At 36.1% G+C, this 14,829-nt stretch overlaps 1 protein-coding gene across 1 annotated transcript in view; it reads left to right on the top strand.

The window, feature by feature from the left end:
• NUBPL (NUBP iron-sulfur cluster assembly factor, mitochondrial) overlaps window positions 1-14,829 on the top strand; it is a gene marked incomplete at its 5' end in the record, with an annotated part of 89,623 nt that overhangs the window by 61,096 nt on the left and 13,698 nt on the right. Inside the window, 2 exon segments of the mRNA XM_082316619.1 lie at window positions 7,635-7,720; window positions 13,470-13,590. Coding sequence (XP_082172745.1) covers window positions 7,635-7,720; window positions 13,470-13,590 — 207 coding nt within the window.

The following is a 14,829-nucleotide window of genomic DNA, read 5'->3' as shown; positions in this document are numbered from 1 at the left end:
TATTAGAAATATATACCTGTCCAGTGAGAAGCAGACTGAGACAACCAAATCATTTCACATCTTACTGAACAATCTTTTAATAATTACAGTAGTGAGCATTGGACTAAACTGTGTTTATACAGGAGACCTAAAGGTAAAAGACTTTGTGTTTTATTTCAATGCTCTTAGTTTTCCTACCTTTTGGAAGTGACGTATTTTTGTTTTTTTTCCACACAAAGCATATATTATTATAATCTTATAATAATAAGCTCTAAAAAGGCTGTTAATAAGAATCAGAAAAGAAAATTAGTCAAGATAAGGAAAGTGAAGGCAATGTGAATGCTATTTTATGTTTTTCTCAAGTTCTATAAAAGCAGAAGCATTGCCATTGCTAGTCATCCAGGGAATGACTTTTGTCACCTTTTAGATTTAAAATCAACGTAGTACAGAGTTCCTACCATCTTTTTATTACCTTATCCTGTAAATGGTGTAATTTTTCCTGATGATTGCATCTTTCCGCATTATGTAGATCTTAATTATCTCCTGAATGCCTTTTGCAGATAAGGCTGAAATATTTACCAAAGGAGTTATTGCTACTTCAAATATGAATTTTCAAAGAATTGTTATTAATAAGATTTCTTTTGACAGCAGCATTCTGATAGATAGATTAAAATAAAAACAAAAAGCATGCTTCTGTCTTTACTGATTAAGCGTTAAAAGTCTTATTTCTATTCAAATATGTACGTTGAAGAGGAAAGAGGAGAGGGACGCCACCAACTTGAAGACACTTGGCATTTTTAAATTGTGAATGAAATGTGACATACCAAACTGGTGAACTGCGCTCTTTAATCATTCTTACGTCAGTGTCGCGCAGACCAGGGTGTAGCCTTGTACACAACTGTTTTATAGCAGCGTGTGGGACTTAGGAGAACCGGATCCTGCCTCAACATACAATAATGTACAAGAACAGGAAGTTCCAGGTGAGGAGTAGACTGTCTGTTCAGAAATGAGCATTAAAAACAGCAAAAAAGAGAATTTCAAATCAGATTTTTAAAAAGAAAACACAGTTGATGTTTTAAAAAATCATGCATGAATTAGCGTGAAAAAGAATTGTGATTTGTGAGTTAAAGATGTCCTTTTAAATTAACCGAAATTGCCAGCTGAGTAGGTATGGTGCTGTGCTCTTGTCTTTTCTGAAGAGGAATGATCAAAAAAACCCCAGTGCCGCAGCACAAGTTGCATGTAGCATAGAGTTTAAGATTAGAGGTGTATCTGTATTCTGTCATTGCTCTTTGTGTAAGTGTCTGTTTGCCCCTTGTTGAATATCTCTTACTTTGATGCAAATCACAGTTCCAAGGCATCTGATCTTCTTTCCTTTTAGTTTAACAATAATATACAATGTTTTTCTCCACTTCTGAGCTTGCTTTCTTCTTTTATGGAGGAGGTACATCATTAGTTTCTACAGTAAATTTTTGAAGGTATTTTATGGAAGCCATCTGGGTAATAGTAAATTTTACTTGATCTATTTTTGAATGGCAAATATTTGTAATATCAGATTTTTATGTAGATTTACTTTCTTTCATGCTGTATTTTGATATTTTAAATAACTGCAGGAAAGGAAAGGCACATAGGTTTAGGATAGATTGAAAAACAAAAAAATGTAGTCACACCAGTGGGGATTTTAAAATAGTTCTTTCTGTTCATGCAAATATAATTTGTATGCTGAAATAGTTTGTTTCTGTTGTCAGAAAAAATGTAGTTGACAAATGCAAATTATTACCAGGGTTATCTTAGCTTTGGACACTCCTGGTACTTCACTATGAAGTGCCAGACCCAGTAGACTCTGTAAACTTAATTTAGAGACCAAAATACAGTATGAGTTTACACATTAATGCCTCACACTCTTCCAATATAAATTTAAATTTCACTCTTGGCTCACGGAGATTGATTTAACACACATTTCCTGTCCAAGCTGAAGTGGTAGTATATTCAGTGCAAGTTCTTAAAATTTAATCATTCCTGAAAAATAGTTTCCAGGTATTGGGGAAAAAAGCTGTGAAGTGTGGAGGCTTTGAAAACTGAGGTTCTCTGAGGTCTGGCAACAGTGGCTAAGTGTATGTTAAGTACTAGATTATCTGCAATTGCCTTGGTTTTTTTAGACCAATTATTCTGAATAGGAAGAAAAAATGAACATAGTGTTCAGCTGACAATTGCAAAAGATGAGAGGAATCCATATGAATAATGGTACTGCATTCTCTCCTCTAGCTGTTTCTTCTGAAGAAAAAAAAAAAAAAAAAGTTTAAATCAGCCCCTTACCACCCTCCCCTCCGGGGGGGGAAAAGTAAAAAACAGAATGTTTTTTTTGGAGGTGATTGAAGTAGTCTCGGTGTTGTCTTTTATGTGGAGTAGAATCGCTCTTTTAGCTAGTGCTCCTTTTTGGATTAGGACCTCTCATTAAAACAAAAAAAAAAATATTCATTTCTCAAAAGAGACTATTTGGACTTTGCTTTTGCCTAGTACAATGCTCATTATAATCTGGACATGATTGACAAATGCTCTTGAAAGCATTAGGTGGAATGGAGTAGAGCAAAAAAATGCTAATCCAGATAGCTAAGGAAAAGTGGAAAGTGGCAGAGTGTCTGTGAGGGAGTAGCTTTTTACTTTATGCCTATACTTTGCAAATAATGCTTGTTCACAGATGTTATTACAAATGCTTTCAGTGTTCCCACTTTGCTAAACAAATACTGTATTGTAAATTGCATTAGTGTGACACATGTATTCAGTTTGCCACGACCAAAACCAAACATTTTAAACACAGCAAGAGTTGTCTTTCCATGTCTTTCTCCATGTGATACGGTGTGAAATGGATGTTATAATACTTACTGATCAGTTAGATGAGGGCAGTATAACTTCAGAGTGACAGCTTTATCCAGCTTGTGATATTCCTCTGCTCAATGGCTTCACTGACAGTTCCTCTTGCTAGGAGGAAGAAGCTTGCTCTAAGATTTATGTTCTCTTTTCATGTGGGCAAGGCGGTAGTGCCCCACTCTCTAATTACCCGCTAGTTCGTGGGCAGAAGAGGATGTGTGACTGTTGGAAACATACACTGAGCAGTTGTTCAAAGGCTCCTCCAAGAAGAAGGTAGCGAGCAGGCTGGAGGTGTGACACAGCCAGGATCCAGCCTTTGGGGCAGTTCTGAGCTGTATTATGAGTCTCAAGTAAGGATTCCTTAAGGGAAAATCACACTAGTGATTGTTTTAAGTTGCTAGCTGTAATAAGATGTCACACACAAAAGCTAAAGGAACTTCTTTACGAGGTTTATGCAAGGAGATGGGCATTTTAAAATGTCAATGTATCTGTAATCATCGCCAGCTGAAATTCTAGCAAAGACAGAAATCTTCATTCTTGCAAGACCTTGTTCTGCATCTTCAGGTGCAAACTCTATCTGTAATTGCAGGCACCTTTTACCTATGAAGCAACAAGAAATTTAACAGAAGGTGAGAAGGAATCTAAAGAGATCCATAGTAGAGAAGATTCAGATTCACCAGACTATTTATAACTTGAAAGTCTCGCCTAGAAGTTTGATGCAGTGGAAAAGGTAGCAAAACCTACAAAAAGTGCATGAGTGGTGTGGTCAGGTCAGGCCATCCACAGCTGCATTGAGGTCTGAATGTGGTTCCTTGCAAGAGCATTTAATGCCTGGCAGTCAGCAGATGCAATTATTAGAAAAATGCAGTATATCTTTCTGTGTCTTTATCCTCTGGAACTCTATTTGTCAGTCTTTCTGGTCAGTTACACTTCACAGGTTTTGGGGAGGCATTATCTGCTAAGTTAATGAGAATCAGGGTGATGTAAGACACAATCTAATACGTGTGTGTAGAGGGGTCCTTAATCATCTGTCTGGATGAGATGCACGTAGCCTGGTTCTGAAGTCTGCCTTTGACACTGGAGGGAAAAAAGAATATGTTCAATAGATCCTTTTCATCCTAAGGTAGACCTTCTAAACTGCTGCTTATCAGCTGCTTTTTAGACCTGCCTGTTTTTCACTTGGGTACAAATTGACTATAGCTATGGCTTGGAGAGATTCCACCTTATGCTTTGTAACCCAGAGCATCTAATACAAACCTTAATGATGCAGTGAATATAGGTGATGTTTTCTATACACAGAAATTACAGGCTGTTTCAGTGCTTGTACTTTCCTGAACACCAGTCCACCAGAAGGGTGAGTACCAGTGTGCTGGGTAGGCACCCCTTTCTTTTACTGAGGATTAAGTACCTGGGGTTAAAAAAGAAAGGCAGACATCAGTGTTACAGGCTACTGTTAGTTCTGTCTCTATATATTATGCATGCTAAGAATTAAAAATATAGTTAGCATAGTTTTTACTAATGCAACATGCATCAGCTTTTTGTCAACTGAAATACGGTGAAATTACAAAAATAAATGGAATGCATGAATAAGTAGATATGTCAGTTAAACCTAAATGTGCTCAACTTAGATATCCCTAGTATGCTTAAGGCACAGAAATTATTCTTCTGCACACAACTGCAAGCATAGAATTTGCAGTATATTTTAATGTGCAATGTGATAGCATTATAGTTTCTGCAACTTCTCTTTAATTTGTCAGCGTTAGTTTGCCTCATTCAGACAGAGGCTTGTGTAAACATTGCACGTATTGCTTCAAGAGATGTGCTGTGTGCATGAATTCAGTCCTATTTTGTTACTTTATTGATCAAAATAACTCTTTACTGTTTGATGTTCCTGTTAACCATGTAGAGCCAAGATAGCAAAGAAAAACTTCTTCACTGAAAGGGTAGCCAGGCACTGGAACAGGCTGCCCAGGGAAGTGGTTGAGTCCCCATCCCTGGAGATATTTAAAAGACGGGTAGATGTGGTGCTTAGGGACATGGTTTAGTGGTGGACTTGGCAGTGCTAGGTTAACGGCTGGACTCGATGATCTTAAAGTTCTTTTGCAACCTCAACGGTTCTATGATTCTGTGATTCTATGGAAGTGTGGGCTGTGTTCTTTCTTGCTCATCATTTGAATCACTTTCTGAATTAAGCATATGCAAACTTATTCAGGGAGGGGAGCACCGTGAAAAGTCTCATTTGCCATATTCGGTTCGTAGTGAAGGAAATAATGCTGCTAATAATTTGAATTCTTAAACTTCAGGTTGGGTTTGCTGGACTAGCAGTTGTACCAAAGGAAGAGAAAAGATACTTATTTTAAAGGGCGTTGGTATAATTCAGTACAAGCTGGCTGGGAATAAATTTTGTCTGTAATCCAGCTCAGAGTGAAAAGGAAAACAGGAGAGACACATCTGTTACACCCTAAGTTGCAGCTTCTTGAGCATGTTGGCTTTCATTCTGTGGAAGAAGCCATGCAAGTTGTCCACAAGCATAATTTTAACTCGCGTATTTCAGAAGCCAGAGTTTTTTCATGCAAGGAGTTGGTGTCTGCAGCAGCCTAAACTCTGCAATGTGCCATTGGGTGTTTTTGGTGTTTTAGCTTTTTCCCTTTGGGTGAGGTTCTCTAGCAACAGAATTTGTTAGTCAAAAGTGTTTCTCGGATAAGCTGCTTGTGGTTCTAGTGGGTGTTTTCATTGTGCATAGCCTCTGTCCTTCATGCTGTGCCAATTATTGGATTCTTAAAAATTAATAATGAACCAGAAACTGTAGACTTCAGTTTTGTTGACTGTGTGTTAGCTTCTACCAGAAGATCCACAGAATGCTGAGCCAGCATCTTCAGAGAAGAGTGTGAACAGAAGTGTGAAGCAACTAACATGAGTGTATACATATAAGACACAAATTTCCAATTTTGTCTGAAAAGAAAGCAGTAATAAGCATTTTGTCAAAGTATTGAGAGATCTTTAGTTTACAAATATGAAGAAAACTCAAGGACATTGAATCTAAATTACTTGTGAACTGTGCTTTTAGGGAAGGGTGCATTCATTTTGTGGAATTAGCCCTACATTTCAATGTCAGCTGTAAAGCGTAACCCTAGACTTCAGTGAAACGAGAGGCTAAGGTGACTTGGATGTAACTGAAAGGCTTCCACCTTATTCTTTGTGATCCCATTGGAAGCAGGTCGGCTTGGGAAAAATAGCAAATTATTTGGATGCCAGAGTTTTAGTGAACAATAGGGAAATTGCATTTGCTTAGTACATTACATATGCTGTTCGGATTTTGGACTTGTGTCTAATATTATGTAAGGCAGAGATTGGCAGCTTTTCAGGAGCGAGGTGCCAGATTGTATTTTTCTTTCACAAATTAGAGGTTAAGAACACTGGTTGAAAACATTCAAACGTGCTGTCAGGCGGTGTTTGGAAACGGCTGGCTGTCACGCCGACTAGATGCCACCCAGCAGCCAGCGCAGGGCCGTTGTGAGCCAGAGCTCAGGAGTGCCAGAGCCGGGAGTGCTCTGGGGATGCCAGGGCTCCCGGTGCTCCAGGCCCGTGCCAGCGATGCCAGTGTTGTGCGCCTCTGGAAATCCACCCACCTCTTCCTTTGCTGTGTACACCAAGGGCTGGCAACTGCAGGCCCAGTAGAAAACTCTGTCCCATGCATCTAAAATTGTCTGTTGTAATTTCTATTAGTGTGAAGTTTGGCATAAACTTCTTGTGTGAGGTTGGCTTAACACGGCTCTGCAGCGATGTTTCTATAACAGATACTTCGGAGACTGGATGGTCACTGTGAAACCAGAGCCAATCAATTGACCAGTAATGTCCTCTTTTACAGTGCGTTTTTCTAAAATAGGGACGAGCATGAGCAGATTCTTGATGCAAGTTTCAAAGAAATAATACTTGAAACCCCTAAGCATATGCAAAAAGATGCTCTTTGAAGTGGTGTGGAATATTATAATGTCTATATTGGTTTTGCAGGCTGTATTAATCAAGAAGTAATATAGGGTAGTATAGGATATTAACCTGTAAGCTTACTTTAGAATCTAACCTTTGATAAAGAGCTCTAGCTGTTTTATATGTTAAATAAGTCTTGGGAGTACTAATTATCGGGTAACCTGGAGCCATGTCTGAACAGTGAGCAATACTGTACTTTTTTCAAACCTAGTGCAAGTGTGCATGAGTTGGCCTCTTATTTTGTGGTATCATTCATACAAACGCACTGGTGTTGGTCTAGTGTAACGTTTCAAGATTGTGCCTGCCAGCGCTTGTATCAGAAAGTGTAGCCCGTTCAGAAAGCAACAGTCTGATGACAGGCAGCTGCCTCTTGATTTTAGGACAAGGCTTATTGTTAAATCAAAAGCTTTCAAATGTAATTATGGCACGGGACAGTTACTGTGTAGATATTCCCAGAGCACCACCTCTGCAACCTGTCAGCATGTGGACCATGTTGTCTTCTATCCATGGTCATATGACAGCTAGATCAATTTTCTTATTTAGAAAATATAAATGGTTTCTAAGTAGAAAAACTTATGATGAAAATATCTAAATTATTTCTATCATTTCATATCATAGCTCAGTGATTTTGGTCATTGCATAATAAAAAAAACTAGCATCATTTTCTTCCTTAAATAAAAAAAAAGGCATATAAATGTGTGGTTACTTTGAATTTAGTAGTCTGTACTAAATAGTCAAAATATTTAACAGTATAATTAATAATACACATTTTCATGGTATTTCATGTGTTCTTTTTCCAGGAGCTGTGATCATCTCCACTCCACAAGACGTGGCTTTATTGGATGCACGCAAAGGAGCTGAAATGTTTAGAAAAGTCCATGTACCTGTAAGCCTCTACATTAAAAATACCAGTAGATTGTTTTTCCAAAATGTAAAAAAAATTCCATATACTGCAATAGGTGAACAAACCATTCAGGCATCACTTGAATTTCATAAATTCTTCTTAAAAAAAAGGATTAGAATCCATCTTATATCTGTATCAGGCGCTTACTTTAACAGAAAAGAAAGAATTTTCTCAGGCTGAGGTCATAATTGTACTTGATTTCTTTTAAATTAGTTTGTTTAATCACCTGGAATGGATCAGACTGCTAAACAGAGTATCTTACGAAGTAACATATGCTTTCCAATTGTACTGTCTTACTATATCTTCATTATGTGTCCTCTTCAGCACTGTCTGTGTTTGAGCTTAAAATCTAAAATTTCTTGAAATGTGGAAAAATCATATATTGGTACACTTTATAAGAAGGAAATTTAAGTTTTTGGGGAGATATGCCCATACCTAATAGTCACATTGCCATTTGAAGGGCTCTGTGACTGTCACACCAAGTGGAAGGCTGTCTATATCACTTTGTTTTTCATGAGGTTTATAGCTTACATGGTAGCTTGCTTGTTTGGGAAATGCAAAATTTAAAAATATCCACAATATTAATATGGATTGGGAGAAAATATTAAACAAGGTAACATCTTTGACTCGATATTTTCTATGTGTGCTACAAGTTGCTAAGTAACTGAACATTATACTGTAGAGTATGTTCATGAAGAGATTCGTTTTTCAATTGAAATGTGCAGTTAATGAGAAAATATAAACTGAAATGCTTCCTTATCTTAAACAGTAAAGAAAAAAAGCCATTTACCATACTTCAAAAAAGATGTTTTCTTGCTTACCTGTGTGAAGGTCACTTCTGCTCTTTATTATAAAGGAAATTTCTTTCATAGCTAGTGCTTTGTTAATTTAAAAAATGCAATGGAAACCTTGAAGTGACTGCTTTCCCTTTTTGTTTTAATTTACAGAATAGCTTAACAAAGAAATACATTGATAAATTCCTTATTGTTAACTATTCCTTAAGCATATTTGCACCAAAATAGTAACATTTATCGTTTGCTACTAGAAGAAAAACAAATATGTATAACAGAAGAATAACATATGGAAAGTTTTGTTTTGATTTTATGTTTGGGTTTGCTAAAATTATGCAAAAATTATTTTCTTCAAAATACAGTTGTGTTCAAGTGAGTACTTTGCTGAATTTTCCTTTTGATTTAATGAGAAATTAGCTAGATTTCTTTCTAAGTCTGTTTTGTTCAATATTCTTTGAAGAGAATGGCCTCTAAGAAAATCATGCATTCTGTGATAGGCTTGGCTGCTAGTAATTTGACTCTGGTAGATAAAGTATGAAATACGATCTATTTTGATTCATTAGAATTTTCAGATCTTTCTAAATCAAATGAAAAGTCACAGCGAAGCTGTTGCGCCAGATGCTGAGTTTGAACGTACTTGGACCAATCATCAGGTCTTACCTTTTTCATTTCATGCTGCTTCATTTTATTCTAACCTTGTCTGTACATAAGTACAGACATGTCATTTACTTCAGTGTTAAAGCAGCTCCTGCCTATGTATTACATTTCTAAGTGTCAACTAAATCTGAGAATGAAAAGAAAGTTCAGTTACGTAATTTTTGATGGACATCTTCAAACCTGAGGTTTACATCAAAGAGGTGGAATCTGTGGGACTGTGCTAAAATTGCGTATCCTGATTATATACTTGACTGATCTTTAGAAAACTAATCTTTAAAATATTTAATCTAATCTTTAAAAAAGCACTTGCAAAAAATCTACTTTTCAAAAAAGCAGAGAGTCTATAGGTTGCTGACATCTGAGTCTTTGAGTATGCTTGCTTATATTTAATGGACTCTCTCCTTTGTATGTATAGGCATACATGCCTTCCCCTCACCCCCACAGTCATTAGTTACCAAAGCCTCAAATGACATATGTAGTATTACCAGAGTAAAGTCACAATTGCTAACATTGTTTGTTTGTCCTTTACTGCATTGAAATTAGAGTAGAACGACTGATGATGAAAAGCTTTGGCAATGAGAGTCAGAGTTAGAACCAGGATTACAATGCATAAGTCTTATTTTCAGTCTTAGGATATAGTCATTAGAAGAGGAGTGCCATCTCTTGTGCAGAGGAGCCCACCTGGTAAGGAGGGAGTTTGCAAAGCGTTGCTGATTCCTATCACAACAAGTTCTAAGATTCTCGCCCGTTATGTGAGTTTGGCCATCATTTTCATGCATCCCAGAGGCTTGCTCTGGGCAGGTGACGAAAAGAAAGAGTAAGTTTGAGTATTTAGGAAAAACTTGCCTATTTTCACCTGCTGAAATTGAGTTCAGTTCAGTATGGTTTATCTCATCAATCATATCCCTGAAAGAAACAGACAGGGTTTTAGTTAAATCTGCAACTTTTCTGGTAGTTTCCTTGAATTGGAATGTTATGTTGTGGATTTCACAGGTTTCAAAAAACTGCTTATGTAAACTCAGCTATGTATTTCCTTCTAAGATGTACTAAATTTTTTTTATTTGGCTCTGTACTTACTGGTATTTCTGTAGCGTCCGGAGTACCCAGCCGAGATTGTGGCTTCATATTGGGAGCGGAAGCTAGAGCCAAAAATTGCTTGTTATAAAATGAAAGGTAGGAAGACAGAAATATTATTGTGCACGTTTACTTGAAACACTAAAACATCAAGTGTCTGACTGATGGTTATGTAGGAAGCCGATGGCAGACTGCAGAACTGTAACCCTGATCACTTGAGTCCCCGTCTGACTGGAGTCGGACCTCAGCGCCATCCGTCCTTAAGTACAGGGAACGATTTAAGTGGGTTCCTCAGGAATTGTCTCCTTGTATAAAGACAGAGGACTTCCATTTTCTCACTGTATTTTCTTTAACTTAGAAGGTAGTATATTTGGATTTCGCCATGATTTGTTGTGTAACTAAAGGGCTAATCGAGCATAAGAAATACGTAAACATTCAGAAACAGTGTCTGTGCAGATAATTCATAATGAAAGGTTTCCTCATTTCCTGTTATTTCTTGATCGATGTCTCTTCACCATTTAAAACAATGATTTGACTAAATGAAATTCAGTTCCATGCGTTATAATTATCCTCTCCTCCGCTACCATGGGTTAGCTCCTGTGTTGTGGTGCATGTCATCATACTAGTTCTCGTGTCACTGCTGAGCCAAGTTTGCCAAGAAATGTACAGGGAAAGGAGCTCACTAAGGACTAGAATAGGATTCACACATACTTATGGGATAGTTTGTGTAGATGGTAACAGCTGCTTTGAAGCTTTTCCAGATCTATTATTTGAACAGTGAAATGAGAGTTATTACTGACTTCATTAGTGAGACCTATTACTTTGTCTGTAGATTTAAAAGCTCTGAAGATCATTGTGAACTCTTTTCCTTCTGTAAATACATCTGCAGAAATATGCATGTTAAAAATACACTTCAGCACTAAAGTTGTCTATGTTTGCACAGATTCTATATTAAACTGGGTGTTCATAATTGGCAACTTAATATTAAAAAAAATCTTCATATTCCAGAAGAATAATTTATATATTAATAAATGTGCACTACTCATTGGCTGACAGATAGGAACAACATCGAACAAATAAAAATGGCTGTGTAATGCTGAAATGTCATTTGCTTTTAGTAGGATTTGTTGAAATGAAAACAAAAAAGGATAGTGAATAAGACCTTTAAAACTGATACAGCATTGGGGATACAGCTGTATCTCAGCATTTGCATTAACTGTGGCAGAAGGACTTCTTAGTTATTATGTTATCAAAGAATTAACAAAACAGCTGTAATAGTCCTTAACTATTCAAAAAACATTAGTAGACTACATAACTTTTTCTTTGATTGTGAATTTGCTGAATCATAAATGTTGTATGACTACTTTGAGGAGAACAGAAAGTTCAAACCCCAAGATACCTGAAGATTAATTAATTAAAGTATAAATGTCACGTTCTCTTTTTTTTCCTGTTCTGCAGAAAATGGCTTCCCTGTATCCTAGTTAAAAGACTATTTTTCTTTTGTCAAATAATACTCCTTCCAGTGTTCTCCAGTTTAGCGACACAGTGAAAATTCTGTGACTTTAATTTAAGGAGAGCAGGATGAATGCCTGCTCAGAGGTCATCAGTAGAAGACTGTGGCTGTAGAGAGCCCTTTTTGCCATCCCTGCACCTTGTACCCTTGGACACGTAATATTTCATGTCTCTCTTAGTTTAAGAACTGGAGGAGAAAATTACACGTAATAATGTGCCAGTAAATAGAAACTTGTTCCTCTTGCTCCTCTGGCAGTCCCTGGGAGAAAGTAGAAAATGGGGGAGTTTGTGGTGTTAAATTGAAAGTAGGTAATCTTGTTGTTGTTGTTGTTACTGTTTCTTAAAATGTTCCTTGCTTTAAACCCTCTGAAAGTTTTACATAAGTAAAGGAAGACTTCTTAGAAAATAGTGTGAAACACATTATGGTGGTATAGGAAAAACAGGTGATCATCTTTTGATAATTTTTAGCTTAGATATAAGGAAATTTTTATTAAGATATTGTAAATAACATGCTTTTTTATTTTCAGTTTTAGTGCCAAAAGTTGTATATTCACTGTTAATTAAATAACTTAATATTCGTTGGTTACATTCAACACTGGTATATCCTTTTAGATATGCTTCGTTAGCATAGTGGATATGTTACTCCTCTAATAACTAGGCCAGTTTGTTCAAGCACAGAACTAGAATGCTCGGGGAAATTTAGAAGTACAAAATGCTACAAAGTAAACAACAGCTTTTTGTACTTGGAAATATATATTCATATTTTAAAAACTTGGCTATAGTGTGTGTGACATATCTAGGTAACATATAAATCTTAAAGTGAAATTTTGTAACATGGAACCTCTTAAAGCAGGTCTTCTCTTGATTAGCAGATGGGTGGAAGCTTTCACCCTGTACTATTTGAATGCTGTTTTCTTCACTTCTGAGAAATTCTGCTCTGCCTCAACGAACAGTTTTGTTTATTAGGTGAATAAAATGAGATCAATGCTATCATTAGCATTCTTGTACATTGGGAAAGACGATTTTTGTGTGCATGATTTGGCAAATTTTCATTTGACATATTTTACAAGGATGATATTGAACAGCTGGCATCAACAGAAAGGTACCTAATATGTGTGTACTAGATTTTTGTGCTGTGGTTTTTGCCACTTGGTTTCACATAATTATTTCTTTTGTTTGATCTTTAAAATGTGTTTCTGCTCTTCAGGAGAAGAGCAAATCTGGTTCTTTTTGAAAACATTTCCCTACAGGATAACTTACAAAAATATCTTAAAAGCATGTCTGATTGTGTCATTTCTTGTAATGGTATGTTTTTATTTTGTGTTTCCTGAAACTGCAAATTACAAAGCTATAAAACACAACATGAACATTCTTCCAGTTTTCAGAGTTCGAAAATGAAATACTGGCAGGGAGAGTTCTTGAAAAGATAGGCCTGTACAAGAGGTACTTTTTGTTACAAATAAGTTTATTAATCTCTCTGAAAAACTTGAAATAATGCACAAATGATAATGCAACTGAGACAACTAATAAGAGTTGATAATGATGTTAATGAGTCTGATATTACTGCTACTTCCCATTATAAATGAGTACTCCTTGTTGATTCTTTGTTGATAATCTCTTCTTTATTGTCAGAGATGAATAATGGAAATACCGATGCTTGAATCCCAGGTTTGAAAATTCCTTTCTTTTACTTACAGGTTTTAGGACTGGTTCAAAATATGAGTGTTTTCCAGTGTCCCAAATGCAAGCATGAGACACACATTTTTGGAGCTGACGGTGTAAGAGATCTAGCAGAAACCCTTGGATTGGATATTTTAGGTAAGGACATAGAAATGGGTTTATTTTTGAAGAAATATTCAATGGTGTGTGTGAGGGAAGCATTAACTGAAGTATGGAACTGCACAATCCTAGATTACTCAATATTCAGACAGTGTTCAGATATAATAGAACTAATAACTTAAGTAGTTCAATGTCACAATTTTTGTATGCTCTGTTCCTTCTCAGGATCATTGTTGTAAATGGGATGTGGACTGGATGTGAAAATTCTTGAATTGCATCTTAAATCTCTTTTGACTTATAAACAATCCAGAACATGAATTGTTTTGGTATCGTTGTGCTATATTACCTGAAATTCATTATGTTATTGATCATACAACAATTTTGACAAATAACCAAGAATTCTTTTTGGTCTCGTAAAACAGACCTAAACTCTGTCACTAATATGTCAGTAGAAGTTTTCTCATTTATTTCATTTAAATGAAATGAGTAGTTACATATTGAAATAAATATGGTAATTTGAAATGCAGTCCCTTAAAGCAGTTGGTTTTATGCCCATATGAAGGTATCTTGACTCTTGTATGGAAGCAAGCAGACTGTAATGATTGTATTTAAGTGTTGAGATTAAAAGAATACACTGAATTGCAAAATGTTGTTTCAAAAGAAAATTTATCGTTATTGAAAACAAAAATTAGCCATGATTAAACAATCTGGCATGCCTATAAGATAAAATATACATTGATCTTTAAAATATACATTGCTATTTTAAAAAGGCATATTTCAACCTGTGCTGTCATTAAAAAAAAAAATTACAGAATATAACACAGCGTAATTAAGTTGGTAAATGGGATAATTGCATGTGCTAATGATGTGTTTCCATGTATTACTATAATTATCTCAATGATTTTCCATAGCTAATTCATTAAAAAGAACCAGGAAGCTCACTTAGAAAGATCAACACAAAAACATCAAGGTCTGACATAAACTTAAGATAGCAAGGCAACACATAATTAAAGAGATGCTTTTGGGCTATCTTTTAGTTTTCTGAATATATAATGAGCTGTGATCAGAGCCCAGGGGGACTTCTACAGCCCTGGGTTATGTGGATGGATGCAAATCCTCTGCAGGCAGTTGAATCAAACATGCATTTAGATACACAGGCACAAGTGATCTGCCGTGCCATTGATCCTATAGATGGTGGTTGTTATTCCTAAGAGGGCAGAACTGATTGTGATTGTATTTAATTAGGAGTGATGTGAGAGGTTTACAGGTTTAGCAGGG

This window comes from Platalea leucorodia (assembly GCF_965183815.1).
Source record: "Platalea leucorodia genome assembly, chromosome: 7".
Lineage (NCBI taxonomy): Eukaryota > Metazoa > Chordata > Aves > Pelecaniformes > Threskiornithidae > Platalea > Platalea leucorodia.
The sequence above is the reverse complement of the archived record's forward strand: the minus strand, read 5'-3'. Positions and strand labels throughout refer to the sequence as shown.